Below are 17527 nucleotides of genomic sequence, written 5' to 3'. Positions count from 1 at the left end.
ATATTCTTATTTGTTTTGATGCTTTAACAAAGACTTTAACTGAACAAACACACACATCCACACATGTGCAATAACACTAAGTGCAATAATCTTTTCTGGCATCGTTGTATTTTTACTCAGTTGTATATAGCATTCGTATTCTATTTTTATCTTATTGTATATTTTTATTCTATTTTATTCTACTGTATATAGTATATTATTTTATTCTATTCTGTACAGTTGTGTACTGTATTTATTCTTATTGTATTCTAATTTTTGCGTCATAACTTTTGCACTGTCCACTCCTGCTGTGACAAAACAAATTTCCCACGTGTGGGACTAATAAAGGTTATCTTATCTTATCTTATCTTAACCCTGCATCGTGGCTCCAGCTGTGAATCTCGTCAGAAAGAAAACAAAGCAACGCTGTAAAAGTTTCACAGATTTATTTATTGAAACAAACATTTTAACAGAGACTGTGAGAGGTCAGAAATATCTCCAGAGGTTAAGAATCTGACTCGACCAGCGTCGGGACGTTTGACCCTCTCTGACACAAACGCTTCCACCTGTGTAAAGCGAAGATTCGACGATGTTTTTTTCTGTCAGAGATTCCAGGTGGAAAACAAGCTGTGAGAGGATTGTGGGAAATATCCAAACACCTGTCAGACCTCACACACCTGAACACAGAACCTTTGAGCTAAAGTCATTACAACAAACAGAGAAACCACAAAAACTGTTCACAGAGCAGCACCGACACGCCGCCTCGGGCTGAGACTCCACGGCCCAGAAACAAAACAGAAAACCTGCTGTGACACTCATTTCAGAGAAAAAGCACACCTTGTATAATGTTTGGCTTGCAGAAGAAGAATCACCAGAGGGAATCAGAGCAGCTGCGTGTAGGAACCTGCTGAGTTAATGATCTGTCAGCGTTCCTGCCAGCCGATCACAGATGATGAGTTTAAACATCAAATGGAGGAAAATAGATGAAAACCACTTTGTGGCAAATGAAACACTGTGCCATCATCGCCTGACATATTTCACGGTCTCATAACAGTAAACTTCAGTTTAACTTTTCCAGGCCTGGAGATGTCTTATGATCATGGAATTGCAGCTTTTCCAGGAATTGTTTGTCATGTCAAACCTTCCCTGCGGCAGAAATCCTGTTCTCTTCATCGCACAGCTCTCCTCTCACTGTCCTCTGCCTCCCTCTGGTGGCGGGGCTCAGTTCCTGCGCTGCTCCTGGTCCTTCCGGCGCTGCTTTTCCTTCTGTTTCTCCAGCTTGTCCAGAGCTTTTTTCTCCTTCTCTGCTGCACTTTGAACATCTTTGATGCGGCGCTTCAGCGCGCTGCGATCAGACGAACTGAGCACGCCCAGACCCTGCAGAGGACGGGAGGACAGCTCCAGTTATGGTCTCCAAACAGTTCAGTATTGTAATTGACTTTACGTGTAACCTTTGCAAGCTGTGTCAGTCAGCCTTATCTAAGACTACGGCTATGACAGAGTCTCTCAGGAAGTCCTGTTCTTCCTCCTCATCCTCACCTTCAGTTTGCTGCCGTCCATCTGCAGCAGCTGCTGCCCGTCGATGTCTCTAGCACTGAATTCCGGAACGTACTGCTCCATGTTGAGTCCTCGGAGCCACTGACACACCTGCTGAGTCGTCCAGGATGAGTGGGGTTCATCGCAGGGCTGAGGAAGAGGAGGAGGGAGCACAGTGAGCCACAGGTGAGTAGATGACAACGTTTTGGTGTTTGAGGTGGCGAGTGTGTTACCTCATCGGAGGACTGGGACAGGGTGTGGTAGGGATGGGAGGACCTGGAGGAAGAGGAGTCAATGGGAGGAGAGGTGGAGGAGGAGGTGTGAGGAGGAGAGAACTCCTCACTGAGAGCCGACTCCTGTGGGGAGAACACAGAGACGGTACTTCAGCATTATTTCACTAAAACTACAACCGCAGCTACGAGCACCAGCAGACAGCTGGTCACGTGGTTGGTTGCCTTGGTAACAGTCCCCCTCAGATATTTGGTGTTCTTCATCGAGTGGTTGTTGCCTCCATCGCTCCCCTCAGTATGACCCACCCTCTTCGCATTGCGAGCGATTATCTCACCTTCTGTCCTGTTTCTCAGCTCTCAGAAACACAGCGCTGTGTCCATCTGCAGTCAGCTATATTTGACCACAGACCTCAGCATGTGTGAAAATGTAAAGGAAGAGCACGCACAGACACCACTCTGACTATCTCAGACATAGCATGGAAGGTGGGTTACAAAGCGGCTTGCAGATTACAGCAGCATGATCAGGCTTAAGAGCAGGAAGTTCAACTCGACGACGACTAAGCTGGCCAAAGGAGCTGATGCAAGAACAGGAAGCTCCTGAGCATGCATGGAGGGTTTCACCCCAAGTCCAGCGCCCTGAGGCTGTATGCAAGGGGAAGGAAGGAGGCGCTGGACTGGTGAGTGTCAGCACCACAGTCCGGGATGAGACAACAAACATCCGCGAATACATCAGGAAGATGGCTCCAACCGACCATAGAAGGACAGGCCCTTGCATGGTATGTACCACCGGCAGATAGAGGAGGTGGCTGACATCCAGAAATCCTACCAGTGGCTGGACTAAGCTGGACTGAAGGACAGCACAGAGGCACTAATCATGGCAGCACAAGAACAAGCTCTGAGCACAAGGGCACAGCTGTTAAACAATGACATATAAACCCTGCATCCAGGTCCTACACGGCACCAATGTGACTGAATGCTTTGGTCTGTTTAATTTGAACAATGTCACGTTGTTGGCCTCTCTGATTTTGTCAGCTCTCTTCATCTGCAGCAGTTTAAAGCTCAGTTTTTAAAACCTTACTATGTGACTGCAGCTCAGATCGGGATGGAAAAGAATCACTCGAATCTAAGAAACATTTGAACGGGTGCATGAAGATAGATATCAGGAATTGTGTACTGTGGATGCATTATTTCAGGTGTTTCCCCAACTGAAATTTACAGCATCCTTTTCCTGCTGTGTAAGTGCATCAGGAACCCTCATGTTAACTTTTATTGTGGGGAAAAAAGTTCATCCTCCAGCTTCACTGTGTGAATCTGTTTATGCTATGCTAACATAGCTGTGTCGCTAGCGATTACGTAGCACATCATTATATAGCAGCTAGCCCAACGTCAGTACCCTACAAACATCACTGCTGTTTACTTTTCTGTCTCCATTTGTGTTGGAAGTGATAGCAGAGCTGTACGCTTGAATTTGTTTCAGAAATGTCTCACTCAGACAAGGGTGTATCATTTTTAGATGGAAACTAGCGAGCTAACTTCCTGCTAACCTAATGCCGTTAAACTTCATTAATCCTGGTTTTCATGGATGCCTGGAAGTTAACTCTCAGTTTTTAACTCCCAGTGATGACGCTGTGTTTGTTTGAGTTTAGGAAATGAAGACGAGTTTGGACCAGAAACGACTAAGTGGTCGGCATAGTGTACAGCAGGGGTTCCCTTTTTTTGCTAGGCCCCCCTTTGTTTTACCCCCCCCGGCACAAACACATCCTCCAACCACACACGCGCCCATATTTTGCCCCATTGTGGTTTATTTCACACCTCAAACATTTAGTAAACAATTAAACAAATACAAGTAAACTGCAATAAATTACAGGCAGTAAGGAAATAAACTACTAACTCTTTTACGCTACGTCCGCACCTACATGCAGCTGTTTCGTCCACGTAAACGGCATTTCGAATCACTGAAAACTGAGATTTTTAAAACTCCTTTATTGCGTTTACGTGTGGTCAAGGAATACAGAGTTTGTCACGCAACGTCAAAGGTATGTGCCTTTTTCCACGTCACGCTGTGGCCACGTTATTGTTTACATGAGATGAATTGCAGAATGGCAGATAGAGACAAAATACTGTTAATCTGACTGTCTGCAGGTTTTACACGCTTACATACACGCAGTTACTGTCCCTCCATTTACAAAGGCAGAGGCGTCACGGTGTCATTATTTTACATGTGGTTGTTTTTTCCTGTGTAATAATATTCAACATTGCTGTCAATACATTTTTCAAAAAATGCCTCTCTGTGCAAAATGGGTTTAAAAACATAAACAGCTGTGAGAGACTGTTTGTCTGTGATTTAAACAGCCCAGCGCTGCTCCCGATGAAGGGGAAACCTGCAGGGAGACCTACCTCGGCACCGGTGCAGGTGAAACCAAAGGACAGATTTGCGTCGCCATATTTTCTTTGGCTTAAAATGAAGTTGGTTTGGAAACATGTTCAGCGATGCTTCATCTCCTGCTTTGCGTTTGTGTGGGAGCCCCATTAAAAACCTGTCCATTATGCTAGCAGTGTCCAAGCATTTATTTATTTATTTTTTCCTTTTCATACCGCACACCCCCTGCAATGGCTCTGCATCCCCCTAGGGGGCGAGCCCCACACTTTGGGAAGCTCTGGGGTACAGAAGCATCTGTGCTGAGTATGGCCTGGAAGTCCGGAGGTCAAAATGGGAGACGAATGGGAGGGTGGTGGAGAATGAGCTAAGATCCTGTGGGACTTCCAGATACAGACGGACAAAGCAGTGATCAAGAATGAGTAAGGGATTTTTTTATTTATTTTTTTACACAGTGCTGTGGTGCATGTTCTCCCAGTGTTTGCATGGGTTGTCTGCGGGTACTCCGGCCTCCACCCACACTCCAAAGACATGCAGATAGGATGCTTAATCATCCAGGTAAGGAAATCCTCAAAAGTTGATTCTGTTCTTCTGGACGGAGAAACATTTCATCATGTGACTTCTTCAGTCTCAGCTGACTGCAGGTTTCCAACCTTATAAACATCTGCACAATGACTTAAACTAGCACCACTGGTGATTGATCATTGATCAACAGTCTTTGATCATTGGTGATGACAAGTTACACACACACACACACACACAAACACACACACACACACACACACACACACACACACACACACACACACACACACACACACACACACACACACACACACAGCCTATCAGAGCCATTAGCAGCTCCTTCCTCTGAGCTGTGATGGTGAGCAGAGAGAGCCTTAACGAGAAAACAGGGATGAAGAACAACTTCCTCCAGGCTGCAGAACATTTATCATCAACCACAGCTGTGTGATCATGTGACTGTCTGTCAGCCAACACGAGTAAAATCAATACTAACACACACACTCACTCTGTAACCTGACACTGTGTGCACAGCTAACACAGCTACAGTCAGATGGAATATGTCACGCGTGTGCTGCTGTGACGTTTTGTGGGAACGTTGTTCATGTCCTCTCTCAGAGACTGCTCACATGTTTCACTCTGAAAGTGTTTTTAATGAATAACCCACTAAAACAGCTGACTGACTCCTGTCCTGCTGCCAGCAGAGAACTGAGCCCCTCGTTGTGTTTCAGGGCGACGCCCAGAGACAACGCTGCTGAGGTCGCTTTATTTTATCTTCAGTCTCATCAAATCAAACAGCAACTGAGTGAAGACGCAGCTGCTCTAACAGACGCTGATAGATTTCTTTGATTGTTGATAGCTTGTCCTCGGCTCAGATAATCCTAACCCGACTGCATGAACAACTTTACAACCCAACAGCACTGCAGACTGACTGCAGCAGGCTGAGCCACGATGCTGTTTTCCACCCGTCAGGTGTGATCGAGGTGTGCAGCTGAGGCAGCTCTCACTCTGGACAAACTAAACAGGACCTCGGTCAGCTTCAGGAGGTTCTTGCTCCTCACTCTTTTTCTGAAACAGTCCTGATTGTGTGGCGTCTCTTTAGGAGAGCCTAAATTCATGTTTAGAGATGTGCACCGTGTGCACCGCTGCCCTCTGTAGAGCGTGGGAGAAACATGCTCACACATGGACCTTACGGGTTGTATGAACACTGCTTGCTTCATGTATGATGAGACAGCAGCTGTAAGGTTGGTGAAAGTGTGTTTATTAAAGGACAAGCGCTGTTGAATTCCCAGTGAGATTGTGACTGTCCTGCAGACAGTTGCTGCTCCTCTCACAGTTCACAGGCTGGAAAATCCTCCTGTGTCCTTCTGACATCAGGCCCAAAGCTGCTGAGGAAACCACTGGTTTATCTGCAGGTTTGAAATCCTTTGCCTCCTCCTCATCATCTTCATCTGCAGAGTTTATAATCAAAACCCTCTAACATCAAAGAAAAGCTCTAACATAAACCTGTAAGCAGCTTAATTGGACATAAAGTATCTGAATTTCCGGAGCGGGACCAAACAGGCTACAAGCTGTTCGTTCTCATTTTCTTGTCCCACCCTTTTTTACTTCGTCACTTCTCATTACTATACAGGGATCAGCCAGGCCCGGGAGCCGCCCCCAGTCCCCTCTGAGGACTTCCCAAACTGCAGCTCACTTCATGTCTAAGCCATTCACCTTTAAAAACGCTGGCAAACCTAAGATGAGGACGTGGACCCAGCGAGTGAAAAAAGCAGAATTTCAGCCGGCTTCTGTGCATGCATGCTTGCATTGTTCATTGATGATGAGTGAAAACAAATCTGAAAAAGAGAAAGGTCACTTACAGCGGTGGCTCTGAGGAGCCTTTTCATGGATAACAAAGAAATCCTTCGTTTTATGGAAACGGTTGGAACAACATCTCCTGGTTTTGAGTAAACTGAATCCCAGTCCCTGAAACAGGAAGTCTATAAAGACTTTGATGGTTGCAGCATGAAGAGTTTTCTGTCATGGATGACTGGACCCAATTCTTTCCAACTTCAAGGGTTCAAAATCTTTATTTAATGTGACAATATGTTTGAGAGGCTGCTGAAGAACATCATCTCCTCCTCCATCCCAGACACCACAGATCCGCTGCAGTTCGCCTACAGATCCAACAGATCCACAGAGGATGCCATCGCCCACGTCCTACACACCACTCTCAGCCACGTGGACAAGAAACAGGGTAACTATGTGCGAATGCTGTTTGTTGATTACAGTTCAGCGTTTAACACAATAGTGCCCTGCAGACTGTTCACAAAGCTGAGGGATCTGGGACTTAACAGCCGTCTGTGTGCATGGGTGTTGGACTTCCTCACTGGCAGAACTCAGGTGGTGAGGGTGGGCAGGTGCTTCTCCAACAGCATCACCATCAACACAGGAGCACCTCAGGGATGTGTCCTCTCGCCACTGCTCTACTCCCTCTACACTTCAGACTGTGTGGCCACCCACGGCTTCAACACCATTGTGAAGTTTGCTGACGACACAGTGGTGTTGGGTGCCATCTCCAACAACGATGAGGCGGCCTACATGGATGAAGTGAAGAATCTGGCATCGTGGTGCCAGGACAACCACCTCCAGCTGAACGTCAGCAAGACCAAGGAGCTGGTGGTGGACTTCAGAAGGGGTCAGCACAGAGACTACAAGCCCATTATCATCAATGGAGCTCCAGTGGAGAGGGTGCAGTCCTTCAAGTATCTTGGTGTCCACATCTCCTCAGACCTGACATGGGCTGCCCACATTCAGGTCCAGACCAAAAAGGCTAGGCAGCGCCTGTATCACCTACGACAACTGAGGAAGTTCAGGGTCTCTCCAAAGATCCTCAGGATTTTCTATACAGGCGCTGTGGAGAGCATCCTCACACAGAACATGACATCGTGGTTCGGGAACAGCTGTGTGAAGGACCAAAAAGCTCTCCAGAGAGTGATCCGTACAGCAGAACGCTGCTGCAGGATTGCTCTCCCCCCGCTTCAGGACACCTACACCAGGAGATGCCGGACTAGAGCAGCGCAGATACTGAAGGACCCGTCCCATCCTGGCAACAAACTGTTCCAACTTCTGCAATCTGGTAGAAGGTTCCGCATCTTCTGGGCAAGGACAGAGAGACTCAAGAGGAGCTTCTATCCCCAAGCCATCCGGGCCCTAAACACACACACCCGCCCTCTCACATCATCTATAATTGACTGAGACAGGACTCTTCCAGACACTAAACCAAGGCACAATGTACATTTCAATTCCTTTAATTTTAAATATGTTTATATTGTCTATCCTGTAAAATAGTCAGATGTCTATTCATATTAATGTACAGAATTCACCTGCTTGCTGCAACTACTGCACATTCACCCAATGTATATACTACATATATATATATATAATGTTCTTCCTCTACACCCCCCTCCCCCCCAAATTTTGCACATGTCGAGGCGCGTGTCAGGCTACATTTCACTGTGTGTTATACTTGTATAACTATGCATGTGACAAATAAAGAACCTTGAACTTGAACTTGAATGTAGAGTTCATACCCAGAAATATGATCAGTAGCGGTTTTAGATACGGGCGACACGGGCGGTTGCCCGGGGCGGCATCGTGGTGGGGGGCAGCATCATGGGCATCGGCAAAAAAAAACCTGCTCGTACTCATGCTGCCCCGGTGTCATGCCAGCGCATACTGGGAATGGTACAGGCACCGATCGGTTTTCTATCGCCCATTTGCTGGGAGTAAGGGCGCCCTCCGTTTGCGAGGTGCGCCTGCTGCTTGCGGCGCAGAGAGGAGAGGGCGGGGCGGCGGGGGATTCTCTGGCTGGCTGCAGCAGCATCTAATAACCAACTCGCAAAATAAAACAAAATAAAAACAACAAACAAACCAACAACACGAAAACACCAGACATCCTGATACAGATTTATAATAAAGGGATCAATAACAATTTAAAATCTATATTTTATGTTTTGTTGATTTAAAGTCTCACACACAACCTGTTTTTAAAGTTTAAAAACAGAGAAAAGAGGAGGAGTGTAGCGACTTCCACAGTCGCTGGAGGCCGGGGATGGAGCCCGCCTATTTGCCTGACGCGCTGTCAACTTTACGCAATAATGCCAGAGGTGGAATTGCTTGCTTGTTTATTAAAATGCTTGAAAAGTTTACAGAGCATGTGATCGGCTCGCGATTCAAACTCTACATCACAGGCTCTAACGCAACAAGGGGAAACTCATTGTGCTGCGGTCAACAAAAACTACGGCTACCCGCCCTCCTCTCTGTCAAAATCAAACCAGTGAGAGACAGACTGACAACGCCCTCTTAGTGTCACCGCTAGCACCCACGTGACTCCTGTTACACATCACCATAGCAACCAAACAAATGAAAACCCAGTGATCATTAAAATTCAATACATTTAATTATGGCTCCTACAAGGAGAAACGAGAAAAAGATGCAGGTAAGCAGATGGGTGATTGGATAATGGCAGCTCATCCTGAAACATTAAGAATCAGAATACTTTCTTAATCAATAAGGAAATTATGTGGGTTCCAGTTGCTCCAAGAAGAAATGGTAAAAATTAGGCCTGGGTATCGTCACTGATTTCTAGAATCGATTCAATTCCGATTCACAAGGTCCCGAATCGATTCGATCCACGATTCGATTTAATTCGATTCGATTCGATTCAATTTAAATCTGGGAAATTTTGACAGTCAGAAATATAATTCAGATCAGTACATTTACATATTTTTGTATCTATAAAAAGGAAGCTGACACTCGCAAGACTTTATCCAAGCTGTGAGCATCACAGCAGAGGCCTTTGTGTCAAAGTAGCTGAAGATAAAACACAGAAAAACATGTAGGTGATTTTTCCTGGCCTGGATTTTATAAAAAATATTCTGCAGTACATCAAAAACGAAAGAAAACCATTAATTAATGAACATTACCTCTGACGTTACAGCGGTTTTATTAGAGACACGGCTAAGCATTTTGCATTTTGAATAATTTTAAAAAGTTTAAATTTGTTCAGTATTGAACAGCAGAAATGAGGTTTTCTTTTCGGAAGAATGTAAAAGGGAAAAAAACAGCGGCCGACAGCACTGTAAACAGCGGTAGACTTGTGCATAACAAGCAAGCGAATAATGAAGAAAGCAAAACTGTTCGAGAGAGAGAGAGAGAGAGAGAGAGAGAGAGAGAGAGCTGCGCATCGCAATGGAAGCAAAACAGTAAAAGAGTGAATTCATGACGATGTTTATGTGAAGCGTTTGGATCTTCTTTTGCTGCTGGTTCGGTCAATATTGTTTGGAGAGAGATCAAACTAACAGCCTTAGAATCAGCGCATAAAGGGCGTGAACACAAAGCGCGGACCCGGATCAGCGAGCTGTCGGCTTTCACTTTCAGCCCCGACTGTGAGAAAGGCGACATCTAACTGATTCTGATCCGCGGGTCACGCCCTGTGTTTAAGTCTATGTGAAGAATCCCTGTACCTGCTCTCATTTACTGTTTGGTGGTTCTTGAAATTTTGTGAGATGTCACCAGAGATTCTGGCATTTCGGACAAAATAAATTTATATTAAAAAATCGATTCAGGATTTTAATGAATCGATTTTACGTTATCCAAGCCAGAATCGATTTTAATCGATGAATCGATTATAAAAACCCACCCCTAGTAAAAATAGTAACAGACTAAACTCCAAACAATATATACAATAATATAATATTAATTAGTCAGGGTCAATTGTTGATTTGTCCTGTTCTCATTGTATGACGAATTATGATGTCTGTTTAGTAGCCGTTTGCACACTATGCATTTCTCTCTCTCTTCATATGTGTGTGTGTGTGTGTGTGTGTGGGGGGGGGGGGGGGGGGGGGCACCAGAGGGAGTGTTCGCCCAGGGCGCCAAACAGGCTAGGACCGCCACTGCATATGAATTTCCTTTGTTAACACTATTCCCTGATGTTACCAGCCCCTTCTCTGTTTCTGTTTGTTGGTTTGTTTTGCACTTTCGAGCCACCGTACATAACGCTGCGTTTGTCTCATACCTGGGAGTGAGACTTGCGCGGTCTCGGGGAGCTCAGCGGTGGAATTTTGGGGGAGCAGGGCGGAGTACCGGAGGAGGAGATCGACCCCCGTCCTTCGGTGAACCAGGAGAAGGAGATGAAGGATCCGGAGGAACGGGACGGACTCTCAGACGGCTCTCTGAGGACAGAGGACAGCGTCAGGACAGGAAACGCATAAAAACACATGTTCGTCCTCTTAAATGATGTGTGTGGTGGAGCCACCTGCTGCCCACAGAGAGCCTGTTGGATTTATCTTTCCTCACTCTGATGTATGAACGCCTCAGAGTCACCCTGTGAAAGACACGGGGACAACAGTCAAAGGTGCAGAAACATTTGTGCTGACTGCGGGGACCTTGGATGAAGGATTCAACATAAATGACCTCATCAGTCACGAATATTAAATATAGTTTAAAACACCTGGAAAAGTGAAGTCAGAGCTGATCGGGACTGGGAAAGGCCGCTGTGACTGGATGGTTCAGTAAATGGATCATCTTCTTGTTTTTGATGTTTTTACCTTCAGGTTACTGTAAACTGATTGGGTCCTCACAAATACACTAAGACCAACATGTGTGTTCATCTCACCCCAGGTCCAGGAAGCGTCTTTTGGTTTTCTTGTCGAAGATGACAGTCGGACTGCCGGGATCAGCTGGACTCGTGTCACGACTTGTATCAGAGACCAACACTGACACACACACACACTCGTTAGCATCTGTGCAACATTATATGTCAATCAGATCTCATAGGAAGCGAGTGTTTGTTATATGTGTGTGTTTTCAGGTGTTTGCAGGTGTGCACCTTCACTGTCGGGCCTTCTGTTCCTCCTCATGTAGACAGGTGAGCAGTCGGAGGAGGGACAGGATTTAGATGGTGAGCTGCTGGGAGTAACCAGGGCCTCTTGAGAAGATGCGTTGGTCAGCTGATGGTACCGCCCCCGAGGTGGACCAGCCAATGACAAGCCTCCGTCCTCTGGCGAGCGACGGACCTGAAAAACGAAAGGACAATGAAACTTGTTTTCTTTTACTTTTTAAAACCTGATGTGAGCTCGGTGAACTCACCAGCGACGTGTCGAAGGAGAATCCAGGGCTTCTAGCTGACAGCAGCGAATCAGGGGAGGGGGAGGACCCTCGCATCGCCAGGTGGAGAGGCGAGCGGGCAGAGTGCAACGGACTGTCCTGGAATGATAGACACACTAGATTTCATCACACACCAGAAACGGAATAATCTAACAATGAAATGATCTCAGGAATTTAACAAAATACTTTAAAATTAAAAACTAAATTAATAATTTTAAGTTCCTCTTAGTGCTGATGACATCACTGGCTGTGATGTGCATCTAAAATGTTATTGTTTCAACATCTTTGTCATTTAATTCTCTAAAATATTTAGATGCATCTCACTGACCTCCACCTTTCTGTCGAGGCAGTCGTCGCCCTCCGTTGAGCTAATGCTGTCTCGGTAACGGGACCTGGACGGGCGTTGTCTCCGTGTTTTGACAGACAGCTGGGCGCGGCCTTTCTGGATGCTGTTATCCAGCAGCTCTGTCTCTGGGATCGCCTCGTTCAAGTCTGAAACACCCACACGAGTGTAAATGTGAGGCAGGCACTGAATGAACTTTGACCTTGTTATTGATCCAGAATGGTTCCACACACTGGTGACGGCAGCTACATTGTAGCCACAGCCACCCTGGGGCGCACTGACAGAGGCGAGGCTGCCGGACACTGGCGCCAACGGGCCCTCTGACCACCACCAGTAGGCAACGGGTGAAGTGTCTTGCCCAAGGACACAACGACCGAGACTGTCCAAGCCGGGGCTCGAACCATCAACCTTCCGATTACAAGACAAACTCCCAACTCTTGAGCCACGATCGCCCCAATGATCCGTGCAGGATAAATAGTCAGGTTTCCTTCTTAAAAAAAGGTGTTATGGCTAAAAGACGACCTGTAGAGAGAGGTCGCCCAGTGATTGACTGTTTACACTGGTTTCAAAGTGGATTTCTAGAGCTTTACTCACAGCAGTGGAAGGTGTTCACCATGAAAATGCAGTAATGAATGGTGGATGATGAATAGATGATGGGTGGATGGATGATGGATGGATGTACATGGGTGGGTGATGGACTGATGGTGAGTGAAGATTTCAAGCTGCAGTTTTTGTGATGATGCTGAAGCTTGTTCAACATAATCAGCTCCTCTTCCTCCTCCCACTCACCCCATCAGGAGTCCATCAAATATTCAACACACTGACCATCATGCTGGAGCCTATCCCAGCTGTCGTAGGGGGAGAGGCGGGGCACAGCCTGGACAGGTTGCCAGACTCTCGGAGGGCTAACACAGAGAGACAGCCAATCATTCACACTTATGGGCAATTTAGAATCACCAGTTAACCTAACCTCACTGTATCCCACTGAACTGTGTTAAATACATTTTGTTAACTTTGTTTTTTAAATGGAAAAATATCACCATGTCAATTAAGCCTATAACACATTCAAACAACAGATGCAAAGTCCCAGGCACATTTACATCCCAGGTCTCCAAACAAACGGTATCAATACATAAGAAAACTTTGTTAACTAATTAGTGTGGATGGTTAAAACACAACGCTGTTGTGCTGGGGTTCATAAATCATGACACTCCCCTACATAAGCTCCCTGAATTGGCAAAAAGTATCGGTATCAGTATTGCTATCGGCAATACTGCTCTTAAATTACTTGGCATCAGATCAATACCAAAATTTGCAGTATTGCACAGCACCAGCACCGAGGCAGTTACTGTTGTTTTCCCCGAAACAGTCGCTGTGGCTGAAGGAAAAAAGAGGACATAAAAAGTTTGATATCAAAGACTAACAGAAGAAAAAAGAAGGACAGAGGTCATGTGACCTGACACAACGTAAAAGTCTGAGTGGCGATCTGTGATCTTTGTGTTTGCAGTGTTCGATCTGCTGTTTGTGAAATCTGGTAGATTTTTAAAAAAGGTACGTTTACCTTACATTTGGATTAAAAAGGTTAAAGCCAGCACAATTTCAGTTTTATAATCAGCATGGTTTCTCTGCTTTCTGTCAGTGATGCTGGTGACAGTTATCGCACGTCTTCAGTCCGTCTTAACATGATCATACAGGCTTCCTGCCTCTCCTCCCCCACACTGAACTGACGGCAGTTTATTTCCCAGGGGGGAGAGAGAAGGAGTTAAAGTGATGATGAGGGGAGGGGGAGGAGAGGAAATGGAGGATTTGGTGCAGAAACATTCAATCCAGGTGACAGAGAGGGAGAAAATAAAGATTTAATGGAGCAGAGGATGGAGGAATGGAGGTGGGGGAGGGATCAGGGGAGAGAGTAAATGATATTAGAGGAAGGTGAGGGGGTGAGGAGGGAGTCAGATGATATTAGAAAAAGGGGGAACAAAGAATAAGAAACCTTCAGCCGCTTTCATGTTTGATTCTTTAACTCGGATTTTGATCAAACAGGAAACAGAATTCAGAACCAGGGCCCATCCAAGCAGGGTCCATCCAAACAGGGTCCATCCAAACAGGGTCCATCCAACCGGGTTCCATCCAAACAGGGTCCATCCAAGCGGGGTCCATCCAAGCGGGGTCCATCCAAACAGGGTCCATCCAAACAGGGTCCATCCAACCAGGGTTCTTCCAACCAGGGTCCATCAGCATGTTTGCTGACAGTCCAACAGATTCATTTACTGTGACTTTTATTTGTCTGCCTTATGAAACATCTGTGGAGGAGTTTAACCTCCAGGAGGAGGAAAAGCTTGCTATGGGTGTATGTGTGCACACGTGTGTGTGTGTGTGTGTGTGTGTGTGTGTGTGTGTGTGTGCACACGTGTGTGTGTGTGTGTGTGTGTGTGTGTGTGTGTGTGTGTGTGTGCACACGTGTGTGTGTGTGTGTGTGTGTGCACACGTGTATGTGTGTGTGTGTGTGCGTGTGTGTGCACACGTGTATGTGTGTGTGTGCACACGTGTATGTGTGTGTACACATGTGTGTGTGTGCGCATGTGTGTGTGTGTGTGTGTGTGCATGTGTGCACACGTGTATGTGTATGTGTGTGTGTGTGTGCACACGTGTATGTGTGTGTGTGTGTGTGTGTGTGCACACGTGTATGTGTGTGTGTGCACACGTGTATGTGTGTGTACACATGTGTGTGTGTGCGCATGTGTGTGTGTGTGTGTGTGTGCATGTGTGCACACGTGTATGTGTATGTGTGTGTGCGTGTGTGCACACATGTGTGTGTGTGTGTGCACACGTGTGTGTGTGTGTGTGTGTGTGTGCGTGTGTGCACACGTGTATGTGTGTGTGTGTGTGTGTGAGAGACTCACCGAACACGCTGTCGGTATCGTCGAGTTCAGCAGACATGGCTCCTCAGCAGTATCTGTGCACAAGAAGAGACCAAATCATTTTGGAGATTATGTATCTGAATTTCAGGAGCAGGGCCACGCCTCCAAACACGCTCCTTCCGGTTGCCCTATAGCAGGGGTGTCAAACTCCAGGCCTCGAGGGTCCTGTAGGTTTTACATATCACCCTGGGTCAACACACCTGAATCAAGTGATCAGTTCATTACCAGGCCTCTGGAGAACTTCAAGACATGTTGAGGAGGTAATTTAGCCATTTAAATCATCTAAAACCTGCAGGACACCGGCCCTGGAGGCCTGGAGTTCGACACCTGTGTCCTATAGGTTCCCTCAGTTCTGCAACTGTTCATTCTCGTTTACGTGCCCCTCCCTCCCTCCTTGTTCTCAATTCTTTAACTTCTTCATTTCTATTTAGTACATGGGGATCTGCCAGCTCGGGAGCTGTCGCCAGTCCCCTTCGAGGCCTTCCCCAAACTGCAGCTCAGTTCATGTCCAAGCATTTACCTACTAAAACGCTGTCAATCCTAAAATGAGGACGTGGGCCCAGCTAGTGAAAAGTTAAATAAGTTAAAGGAGCAGTCTGTCTGCTGAAGAACACCTGTGATGGGTGCAGGAGGTCAGCTTTATGGTCTGACCGACACATTTATGGGCTTCAACATGAAAACTAATGTGCTCTACATAAATACAGTTATGAGCTGAGTGTGTCAGTGTGTGCTAAACTAGTGCTGTGCATTAAAAGAAGTGAGACAGGTGAGGTCAGACCAACCCAGGGGGAGACACAGAAACATTGCTGTTATATTAAATATCTTTCTTTACTCTGAATGTTTCAAAGTTTGATGAAGTTCTGGACACGAAGCAAGTGCTCCAACTACCACTGGGACCGCTGTCATCTTCACCCTCCACATCTCCTCCAGCTCTTCTCTGAGCCCTTGGTATTTCTCCTGCTTCTCGTGTTCCTTCTTCCTGTTGCTGTCATTGGGAACCGCTACATCGATCACTACGGCCGGCTTCATCTGTTTGTCTACCACCACTACGTCCGGTTGGTTAGCCACCACCATTTTGTCCGTCTGTATCTGGAAGTCCCACAGGATCTTAGCTCGGTCATTCTCCATCACCCTGGGGGCATCTCCCATGTCAGCCACCTCCTCTATCTGCCGGTGGTACATACCATGCAGGGGCCTGTCGTCCCATGATGGTTTCTCCTCTTTCTTGGGTTTCTGCTGCCTGAGGTATTCACTGAGCACGCAGTTGGTTGGGGTCATCTTTCTGATCTTCCTTCCGCTTAGCGTACAGCCTCAGGGTGCTGGACTTGGGGTGAAACCCTCCATGCATGGTCAGGAGCTTCCTCGGATTGATGTCAGTGGCTTCTATCTCCTCCTTTGGCCAGCTTATTATCCCAGCAGGGTACCTGATCACGGGCAGGGCGTAGGTGTTGATACCCCAGATCTTGTTCTTACCATTCAGCTGACTCCTCAGGACCTGCCTGACCCTCTGCAGGTACTTGGTGGTTGCAACTTTCCTAGCAGGGTCTTCATGGTTTCCATTTGCCTGTGGGATCCCCAGGTACTTGTAGCTGTGCTCTGTGTCTGCAATGTTGCCTTCTGGTAGTTCGATCCCATCAGTTCTGACTACATTCCCTCTGTTTGTTACCATCCGACTACACAGTTGACTTTCCGATGTCAGTGGTGTGGATCAGTTCATCCATGTCCTGTTCACATACAGCTTGATGGCATCCATGTACAGGAGGTGACTGACAGCTGCTCCACTCTGTAGTCGGTATCCGTAGCCAGTCTTGTCAGTGATCTCACTGAGGGGGTTCAGGCCTATGCAGAACAGCAGTGGGGACAGAGCATCTCCTTGGTAGATCCCACACCTGATGGTAAATTGTGCTGTTGGGTTCCTGATGAAGGCTCTCTTGTATACAGTAGTTCTAGGCATTTCAGGATCCAGGTGTGGGGCATTTGGTACTGAGGCCGGTTATCAGCTTGTTCTGCCAGTAGGTGTGAACCATGAACCATGTCACCTGAACACACACCCCACCTGCTTCTCACCTTTTGCTGTAAACTGCCTCACTGAGAGCTGGAGGACATCACTCGATGATGCCAGAAGAACCACATCATCTGCAGGAAGCAGAGATCCTAAGACCACTGAAACCAAAGTGGGGCCCTACTGACCAACGTCCACACACACACACACACACACACACACACACACACACACACACACACACACACGCACACACACACACACACACACACACACACACACACACGCACACACACACACACACACACACAAGAACACACACAAGAACAGGCACACACACACACACACACACACACACACACACACACACACACACACAAGAACAGACACACACACACACACACACACACACACACACACACAAGAACAGACACACACACACACACACACACACACACACACACA

At 46.7% G+C, this 17527-nt stretch overlaps 1 protein-coding gene across 3 annotated transcripts in view; it reads right to left on the bottom strand.

The window, feature by feature from the left end:
- Nucleotides 1-459: 459 nt before the first annotated feature.
- Nucleotides 460-17527, bottom strand: part of samd14 (sterile alpha motif domain containing 14) — a 30234-nt gene continuing 13166 nt past the window's right edge. For 2 of the 3 annotated variants that reach the window (XM_080906181.1, XM_080906182.1), the window contains exons 3-12: nt 15043-15095; nt 12128-12291; nt 11782-11898; nt 11522-11708; nt 11309-11408; nt 10949-11017; nt 10709-10865; nt 1749-1871; nt 1519-1665; nt 460-1356 (exon numbers count right to left, since the gene is read on the bottom strand). In XM_080906181.1, the coding sequence (XP_080762307.1) occupies nt 1201-1356; nt 1519-1665; nt 1749-1871; nt 10709-10865; nt 10949-11017; nt 11309-11408; nt 11522-11708; nt 11782-11898; nt 12128-12291; nt 15043-15079 (1257 nt within the window). In that variant the 5' untranslated portion in view covers nt 15080-15095 and the 3' untranslated portion in view covers nt 460-1200. Of the gene's footprint in view, nt 1357-1518; nt 1666-1748; nt 1872-10708; nt 10866-10948; nt 11018-11308; nt 11409-11521; nt 11709-11781; nt 11899-12127; nt 12292-15042; nt 15096-17127; nt 17183-17527 lie in introns of those variants that run through there. The other variant, XM_080906183.1, reaches the window with a different exon arrangement.

This window comes from Rhamphochromis sp. 'chilingali' (assembly GCF_963969265.1).
Source record: "Rhamphochromis sp. 'chilingali' genome assembly, chromosome: 15".
Lineage (NCBI taxonomy): Eukaryota > Metazoa > Chordata > Actinopteri > Cichliformes > Cichlidae > Rhamphochromis > Rhamphochromis sp. 'chilingali'.
Note: the sequence above shows the minus strand (reverse complement) of the source record. Positions and strands in the feature narration are given on the sequence as shown.